General features: G+C 44.8%; 1 protein-coding gene across 5 annotated transcripts in view; it reads right to left on the bottom strand.

Annotated features, from left to right (window-relative positions):
* The window catches only part of fgd4a (FYVE, RhoGEF and PH domain containing 4a), a 109,674-nt gene that overhangs the window by 22,844 nt on the left and 76,830 nt on the right, over positions 1-10,000 (bottom strand). For all 5 annotated transcript variants that reach the window (XM_063196912.1, XM_063196916.1, XM_063196914.1 and 2 more), the window contains exons 3-4: positions 7,930-8,097; positions 6,137-6,410 (exon numbers count right to left, since the gene is read on the bottom strand). In XM_063196912.1, the coding sequence (XP_063052982.1) occupies positions 6,137-6,410; positions 7,930-8,097 (442 nt within the window). The remainder of the gene's footprint in view (positions 1-6,136; positions 6,411-7,929; positions 8,098-10,000) is intronic.

Raw genomic sequence — 10,000 nt, 5'->3', positions numbered from 1 at the left:
CTGACTACTGAAAAATACAGCAGTTACACTCATTTTAGAAGTCAGCCTAATGAGAACTAAAGTAGTTAGAAAGTCAGCCTAATGAGAAATTAAACAGTTATGAAGTTTCAGCCTGATGAAAACTACAGTGGTTATATGGTAGTAATGGCAAACACGGGCATAATTTTAGGTGTGTATGGTGGATGGACATGTCCATACCACTTTTGAGATGAACCTAGCTTGTCCCCACCACTTTTTCACCATTATAATGCATAAATAGCATGCCCAGACAATTTGCCATTGTAATGTCCTCACCACTTTCCAAGCCAAACTTACACCTACAGTACACTGCCAAAGCTTACTGAGAGTAACAATGGATGTGTTTGAAGGCAAGGTTTCTGACTACTGAGAACTAAAGCAGTTATAGTTGTTTGGAAACTGTCTGCCAAACAAGAAGTAAAAGTGTTTATCAAATGTCTTCCTAACGTGAACAAGAGTAGTCATAGTAGTGCAAAAGTATGCTGACAGTAGCAGTGGTTGTGTTAAGGTTTCTGATGACAAAGAACTATAGAAGTCATGTGTCAAGTTATTGTCTCGTGACAATAATGTTTGCGTGGTATATTTTTGCCTAAACAAAACTTGCTTGAGTTGAGAGTCAAAGTTTTCTGACAGTAGCATCAGTCGTGTGGACGATTCGTGTGGACGAGTTCTGATGACTGAGAGTTACAGTAGTTATGACTGCCTTAACAGTCACCGACACTGTATCAAGAAACTCAATAACATCTCCAATTACCATGACACATAGAAGTTACTTCACGCTATTGACACCATACACAGCAAAAAAAAAACTGAGCCAGAAAGAGCACAAAAGCTGAGTCTGCCTTGGATGTGCACGAGACTGAAAACCACATTCACATTCACATTCACATTCACACACACACACACACACACACACACACACACACACACACACACACAGAAATTCCCTCTCCTTGGATCAGCAATTTAGCGGCACTGACTACCCGCACATACACCCCAGCATAAGAGAAGCATTGTTCCAATTCTCCTCCTGCCCCAAACAGACAAATGCCTCAAAGGCAAAAGAAAGAACAAAATCCAACTTTTACTAATGTCATTTCAGATGACCAGAACTGCAGTCATATCTCCATAATGGCAGCGCACACAAAGAAGATACACACTATGTAACAAGCACAGTACTATGCACCAAGACACTATGTAACAAGCACAGTACTATGCACTAAGACACTATGTAACAAGCACAGTACTATGCACTAAGACACTATGTAACAAGCGCAGTACTATGCACCAAGACACTATGTAACAAGCACAGTACTATGCACTAAGACACTATGTAACAAGCACAGTACTATGCACTAAGACACTATGTAACAAGCACAGTACTATGCACTAAGACACTATGTAACAAGCACAGTACTATGCACTAAGACACTATGTAACAAGCACAGTACTATGCACTAAGTCTAAGACACTATGTAACAAGCACAGTACTATGCACCAAGACACTATGTAACAAGCACAGTACTATGCACCGAGACACTATGTAACAGGCAGGGCTCTAAATGACCACCAGTCAACCAGCCAAATGCTGGTGAAATTTCAATTTGGCTATTTGAAAATACCAAATTACTAGCCACTTGCCCATTAGTGCATGTGTGATTAACATCTACTAGCCATTTTGGCTGGTAATGAAAACAGTTCATTTAGAGCCCCGGTAACAAGCAAAAAAAAAGAAAGGAACTCTTGTCGAGAGACTGTTACAAAACCAGCCATCACACACCAGCACAAAAATCCCCACAGTGGTGACCGGAGGAGGGGGGGTTAAGAGAGGTTACGGTGCTTAGGAACACACAAGCAGCTTTTCAAACGAAAATACTCCTCCGTTTGCAACAACGCACCACACTCTTGACACGGTACACTTAACACAGCAAAAATAAAACACACAGGATAAAAATAAAATGTGTACTGTATAATTCTAACCTACAAAACCAAACCTGAAAGCTTGCGTTCAAAGTGGACATCTATCCATGCAGTCAAAACTCCTCAAGGTACTGTAGAAAGGCAACAGTGTTGAGCGAAAGCATGCGGCACTAAAGTGAGGACTGGAGAAGGGTGACGTGCAATTAAAACGGTCGCGTCTGGAGAGGTGTCCCCTCTAAAGCGGCTGTCTGATTGAGAGACAGACAGAGAGAGTGAGTGTGAGAGAGAGAGAGAGAGAGAGAGAGAGAGAGAGAGAGAGAGAGAGAGAGAGAGAGAGAGAGAGAGAAACAGAGAGAGACAGTGAGTGAGAGAGAGAGAGACAGACAGACAGACAGACAGACAGACAGACAGACAGACAGACAGACAGACAGGCGAAGAGTGTGTGTGTGTGAGAGAGAGAGCGAGAGCGAGAGAAAGAGAGAAGTGGAGCAGTGCTGATGGCTCTCCCCCGGAGCTCACCTCCTGTGCTTGTGCCTCAGTGGAACGTGTTGGATTCTCTCCCACATCCTTCTGCTGCTGTCTGCTCTGCTCTGCTCTGCCTCCCTGCAAACTGCTGCTGAATAGACTGAGTGCTCTGCGTCTCTGTGTGTGTGTGTGTGTGTGTGTGTGTGTGTGTGTGTGTGTGTGTGTGTGTGTGTGTGTGTGTGTGTGTGTGTGTGTGTGTGTGTGTGTGTGTGTGTGTCTGGCACTCTGTGTGTCTGGCCCTCTGTGGGCGCGTGCACACCTGAAGTGTGTGTGTATGAGAGAGAGAGAGAGGGAGAGAGAGACAGAGAAAGAAAGACAGAGAAAGACAGAGCGACAGAGAAAATGTAACTGAGTGTCTGTGATTTGGCCTGTCTTGTGTGTGTAAGAGAGTGAGAGAGTATGAGTATGTATGTGTGAGTCTCTGTGTGGTCTGCCTCGTGTCTGTGTGTGTGTGTGTGTCTGTGTGTGTGTGTGTATGAGGATGTGTGTGTTTCTCTGTGTGTTGGTCTGACTTGCGTGTGTGTGTGCCTCTGCGTGTTGGTCTGCCTCGTGTGTGTGAGTGTGAGAGTGTGTGAGAGTATGAGAGTTAGAGAACTGCTGTAATCCTCCCCATCCTGTGTGCAAAGCCTCCGCCGAGAGGAGCCAGTGGTCAACACGGTGGGAGGAGACTAGGGCTGGACTGGCCATCTGGCATAGCGGGCAATTCCGGTGTGCCCCGCACCCTCATGGGCCCCTATTTTCAGACTCACCGGTGGGCTGCAAACCCTTGTGGACCCCTATTTTCATTTTTTTTTAAAGTTTGTGCCATAAACCAGGGCACCTTCGTGGGCCCCTATTTTCAGAAATGTGAATATATATATATATATATGTTTTTATTATTATTATTTCTGAAAATAGGCACCCACCAGGGTGTCGGGCCCACCAGTGAGTCAGTTCCTATGCCGCTAACTATGAGGGGTTCCTTTAAGCCAAAAGTACCCGGGCCCTATTTCTCCCTCAGTCCAGCCCCGGAGGGGGGGACTAGCCAACTTCTGATATCTTCTCCTTCATTCCCACATTCATTCTTTCTTTCCTTCCTTCCTCGCTTGCTTCCTTCCTGCCTTCCTTTTTTTCTGCTTGAGTGTGCGCTGTCTTGCTCTGTCATTCTCGCTCATGTCTTTGTTAAGTGAAAACAAAAAAAGCTGTCATTGTTTCTGCATGCTGTAAGTCCATCTCCTTGTCCTGAGATGCCCCAAGATAGCCCATATTGTTTGAGTTAAACCGCATCCGACCAATCGCACTACCAGATGGACTTTATTCCACAATCATCAAGAATGTGGAAAAGTGAAAGGTCTTTTCACGTCACCTCACGTCACGTTCCGTCACGTCACCCCACGTCATGTCACGACACGCAACGTCAAGTCTCTTCTCTTCTCTTCTCTTCTCTTCTCTCTCTCTCTCTCTCTCTCTCTCTCTCTCTCTCTCTCTCTCTCTCTCTCTCTCTCTCTCTCTCTCTGCGACATACAGCACTACAAAACCAACAGATGCTAGATGTACTGTAAATGAAAACACAAAAAAGGGAAGAATTCAAACCTCCATGTCCTTTCTGACTTTTTTTTCGCAGTCTCTCGTTCATAGTCTGAGCTGAATCACATGCTTAACCTAGCCAGAGGGGCCTCCACAGTCTTTCGTCATGGAGGACTGCTGCTCTACCTATACATGTTTTAGGTCATATCTGTGTCTATCTCGGGTAACCCACTTTTTGGTTAAATGTATGTCAAAAGGGTGTTTTTATGACCTTAGCTCAGGAACTCACGCCGACGAAACCTTGAAATGTGCACTGCCCTTCCAATGAGCTTTGCGATAGACATCAGGGTAAATGTCTTAACTATGCACCCCAATTTGTACTATTAACCAGATACATAATAGTAATTACATTTATCGTTAGTAAAATAGTAATATATTTATTGTATGCCATTAACCTTGGCACACTATTACACATACAAATAAACAAATGCAATGGTAAAAAATCAAAGCCAAGCCAACAACAATGACGTTGTACAAATATTAAGTGCAGCAGTATGTGCAGATTTAAATGTCGTATTATTGAAATGCACCTCAGGTATGATAGGATGTTGGATGTAGCATCTGAAGATCATGAAGACCTATAGTGTACCACAGAAGTGAGTACACCCGGCCCTCACATTTCTGTAGATTTGTTAAGTATATCTTTTCATGGGACAACATTGAGGAAACATATTCCTTTCATTCTTGTACTTCTCACTTGGTTACTACCACACATGATTGACACCATCTATCTAAACCAAATTAATTGTGTCAAAGTAAAACTTCTTTAATGTAGTCCCATGAAAAGACATACGTACTTACCGATCCGTAGAAATATGAGAGCTGTACTCACATTCTGTGATACACTGTAACAAGACAGAGGGTGCTATGATGTAATTTAAATTCCATCTTAAAAATCTAGTTCTGGGAAAATATGAAGCGTCTGCCTTGTGGCTTTTTTTAGGGCGTAATACCACCCCTATACCCCGCGACTATTATTGATGAGATGTCCAGACTGGTTGTCCTACTAATGATTGTCCTCTGTCTCCCACGGGGGTGGGGGCTCGTTACAGAGGACAGGCTGAGGGGATCAATATCAAGCTGAAGTTAACCACAACTCACAGGGACATGCGGAAACTTTCTTACAGTTACTACTTGTTATTCAACAACCACCTTTTCCCCCAAAAATGTTTTTTTTTCCCCACGGATTCAGGCCTGTCATTGTAACAAAACCACATCTCACGGGCACACAGGGAAACTTTCCTACAGTTACTTGCTATTCACCAATCACCTTTTCCCCCCATTTATTTTTCACGGATTCAGGCCTGTCATTGTAGCAAAAGCTGCTCTCTGAGGCTCGGCTCTGCTCTCCACACAGCTCATCAAATCAAGTCCCATCCACATCACGTCTCTCCAGTCCACACCCACCCAGCCTCCAAACACGGACCCCTCCACACCCAGCCTCCAAACACGCCCCCCTCCACACCCAGCCTCCAAACACGGCCCCCTCCACACCCAGCCTCCAAACACGCCCCCCTCCACACCCAGCCTCCAAACACGCCCCCCTCCACACCCAGCCTCCAAACACGCCCCCTTCCACACCCAGCCAGCCTCCAAACACGGCCCCCTCCACACCCAGCCTCCAAACACGCCCCCCTCCACACCCAGCCTCCAAACACGGACCCCTCCACACCCAGCCAGCCTCCAAACACGCCCCCCTCCACACCCAGCCTCCAAACACGGCCTCCCCCTCAGTGCCAGCTACTCTTTCATGCTGACTGAATGGCCAATCACTCTTATGCCCGCCGTCATATGAGTCAAGGGTGATCTCTTCATTGAGCAACTTCTTCAGGCTGTTTTTAACTTTTAATGACAACATAGTGTAGAGAGGACAGAGCGGTGGGATGCATTCAGGGAAAAAGCTGAGACCTTAATACCCAGATAGAGTTGACTTACAGTATGTAAGGTGGAGAGAGAGAGAGCGAGAGAGAGAGAGAGAGAGAGAGAGAGAGAGAGAGAGAGAGAGAGAGAGAGAGAGAGAGAGAGAGAGAGAGAGAGAGAGAGAGAGAGACAGAAAGAGAGTCAGACAGACAGACAGACAGCGTAATGCCTCCAGTATTGTTTTTACCTGCCCTCCTCAAAGCGGTTGATGAGGTCCAGTATTCTGCCTTTGCCAGGTCCTCCTGCTCCTGTTCCAATGCCGTTGCCGTTGACTCTCCCTCTCGCTGCTGTGGAGGCTCCTGCTGTTCCTGAACCTGCTTTTCCTCTTCCTCCTCCTCCTCCTCCTCCTCCTCCTGTTCCTCCTCCTCCTCTGTCCTCCATGGCAGCTCTCTGTGGGGTCCGGGCTAAGGGGTGCGTGGGAGCCGTCACCGGGCTCTGGAGATGGGCTGGCTTAGGAGGCACTACATGCACAAATAGAAAAAGATCTGTTATTAACAGGTTTAATTTGGTATGTATAAATGGTAGCAATGTTGTTGTAATTCATCATGTAACATGTATCATTTATCACATTCCATTTTAATTTCCCTTTATCCAACATGTGTTTGCTTTGGCAGTGGTGGGATTACATTGTGTCAACCAAGGTTTTTGTTTGACTTTATGTGATTGAAAGGCATAAACAGATAGACTGAATAGAGAAGAGAGAATACAAATCAGCTAAAACACATCAGGACAATGTTTCATGGGGCCCAAATCAAATATAGCCAGACAGTGACACCTAGAGGTTCCAGTACTTAAATACAGAAGCATGGCCTCAACTGAATACATGGGGTGCATCCCAATATGTGACCTTGCCTCCTCCACTTGCCTCCTCCACTTGCTTCTCGTCATGATGACATCACTGACAACAGCATTATATTTCAATATCTTGCAAAAGCTCAATTGTAAAATCTTTTTCTCATTTGCAATTGGGATGGTGAATGAAAAACAGTCCCTCAAAAGTTGTTGTGGCGAGGCTGACAGCTGGGAAACGTTATAGTTTTCTCCACGGAGGAGGGGCCAGGAGGCGGGACGAGGAGACAAGCACAAGTGGAGGAGGCAAGGACACATATTGGGATGCATCCATGGGTTCTCCGATTGTAAACAATCCCTGGCTGTGCGACCCTAGCTGCGCACTGTTAGACCTCTGACTGTTGGAAACTGCTGTCAGCCAAAATATTAGCTCACGTAGTTGGCTGCCAGCATCTTGCCCCTCTTGACAACACAATGTTTATAAACAAAAAAAAACCTATGTATAACATTTAAATACATATGTTGCTGGTGTCCATTGACAATTTTAATGTTTAAGTCATCAGCCATACAACAATTTGGGCACAGATAATTTTGGACACTTTTAAGTCCAAACTTGGGGCAATCTTGACCAAGTTCGTGATCATATGCTTATTTTAACAGAATATCAAATCTCAGAGGTTGTATCTGCAATGGGCCACAACCGCCAGAAGGGGGCAGCTGTGTCACATGCCGAGACCAGCAAATGTATCCTTACAATGCACCCATGATAAATATACTTACACCTAGCATGATGGTTGGATAACAGTATGTGTTGGAATGATAGTACGTAGGCTATGAGCACAAGCATTTGAGACGTCATGTATGCGAGTGTGTTTCTGTTCTCATACTATACAATTATTTGTGTGGACATACGGTGGGATTATTGTGGCTGTTTAAATGTTGTGTGGGTATGTGTGAGTCTCAGTGTGTATGATTTACTCGTATGTGCGTGCATGTGTGCGTGCGTGTAGTGTGTGTGTAGTGTGTGTGTGTGTCAGTGTGTGTGTGTGTGTGTGTGTGTGTGTGTGTGTGTGTGTGTGTGTGCTGTTGTGTGTGTGTGTGTGTGTGTGTGTGTGTGTGTGTGTGTGTGTGTGTGTGTGTGTGTGTGTGTGTGTAGTGTGTGTGTGCTGTTGTGTGTGTGTGTGCATGTACCTTTAGGTTTGGATGGTAGCTGAGGCCGGCGGCCGGAGCTTCTTCCATTGAGCCCCTGGCTCTTGCTCTTCTCACTGCTGCCCCCTGTGCTGCTACGCCCCTTACTGCAACTACTGCTGCTGCTGCTGCTGCTGACCACCGTAACACTGTCACTGACACTACGCTCCGCTGCAGACAGAGAGAGAGATAGAGATAGAGATAGAGAGAGAGAGAGAGAGAGAGAGAGAGAGAGAGAGAGAGAGAGAGAGAGAGAGAGAGAGAGAGAGAGAGAGAGAGAGTATTATTAGAACATATTGTGCACTTTGGTCAGTTTCTGTTGCTTAAAATGCACATACTAGTATACATATAGTAAACTTGAAGAATAGGCCTATATATGTCTACACACACACACACACAAACACACACACACACACACACACACACACACACACACACACACACACACACACACACACACACACACACACACACACACACACACACACACACACACACACACACACACACACACACACACACACACACACACACAATGAATGCTTTTCTGTTCCCTTCTCTGTCATGCGCGTTTTACTGTTTTCTTTTGAGTGTTCTGAACAGTTAGTGAGAATGTATGTTTAACATGCTATCTCCAGGAAAACTCTGTAGAAATAAACAAAGGTGTGCTGATTGGTCAAAAGCTGTGAACAGATACAGCGGCAGGTCAACAAAGGAGAGGGAATTAAAGGGACACTGTGCAGGAAATGGTCAAAAAAGGTACTGCAACTATGCTGCTCATTGAAACTGGACTGCCTATTGCCAAATTTGATCTTTACATGAAAGTTTACTAAGTAATAAACAAATATTTTCTAGTCAGTGTTCCAAGTACAGTCATTTTTGCAGCTAAAAATTCAAAATTCGAATTCGAAATTCAAAATGGCGGACCCCCATTTTCTTGTATGAAAAGTGCAATTTTTCCAGTCATAGTGAATACTTAGAATGTGATGGTGGTGGTAAGTATTCATGAAAAAGGTAACATTAGTGAATGGTCAGCATGAATTCTGGAAATAAACAACTAAAAATCTCACACAGTGTCCCTTTAAGTTATGCCACGAAATAAAATCCAAAAAATGAAAACAATTGGAGAAAAAAGAGTTGGCAGTCTTTCTCTAACATCAAAGTTATGTACTAGCCTGAAAAATTTTGAATAAATTCTTTCATAAAGCAGTCATAAACAGAACAATATGGCAAAAACAACATGACAGAAAAGGTCAAGTGAGCAACAGATAGACATGATGAGAGAGAGGGAAAGAGAGAGAGAGAGAGAGAGAAAGAGAGAAAGAGAGAAAGAGAGAGGGGAGGGAGCAAAATAAAGGAATAAAAGGAGAAAAGGAGAGAGGGTCAGTGAGAGGAGCGGATGAATCTGCCCTCCATATGAGATGTTCCACCTCACACAGAGCCTGTTTAGTCTTGAGTCAGGCGCAACACATTGGAGAAATATGCACATAGCAGACACGAACCAGCGCTGCACTGGGCAAGGAAGTAGAGAGGGGAAAGCGAAACGCACTCTTCTCTTAGCGTCTGCCAACACCACTGGAAAGCAGCAGCTCCATATTATGTTTTTGTGGCAAGACATATCCACATATGGACATACACACACACACCTTAAACAACCTGTCACACATACACTTACAAAGACACTCACACAAACAGAGAGACTGACAGAAACACACGCATGCCCGCATGCACTCACTCACGCACGCACACGCACACAAAGAGCCAGTAAACCTTGGTTAAAGGTTTGCCAAATGTAAATATTTGAACTTCATTTACGCTCTTGGACATTCTCAGGTTTCTCCTGGCACTAAGTGGTGTGTGCGCACGTGAGTGTGTGTGTGTGTGTGTGTGTGTGTGTGTGTGTGTGTGTGTGTGTGTGTGTGTGTGTGTGTGTGTGTGTGTGTGTGTGTGTGTGTGTGTGTGTGTGTGTGTGTGTGTGTGTGTGCGCACGTGTGTGTGTCTAAGTGCATACACCAATCATCCATCATACTCATTCATAGCATGAGGAAAAAACCCATTAAGACACATGGTCACA

This window comes from Engraulis encrasicolus, chromosome 4 (genome assembly GCF_034702125.1).
Source record: "Engraulis encrasicolus isolate BLACKSEA-1 chromosome 4, IST_EnEncr_1.0, whole genome shotgun sequence".
NCBI classification, from domain to species: Eukaryota; Metazoa; Chordata; class Actinopteri; order Clupeiformes; family Engraulidae; genus Engraulis; species Engraulis encrasicolus.
Note: the sequence above shows the minus strand (reverse complement) of the source record. Positions and strands in the feature narration are given on the sequence as shown.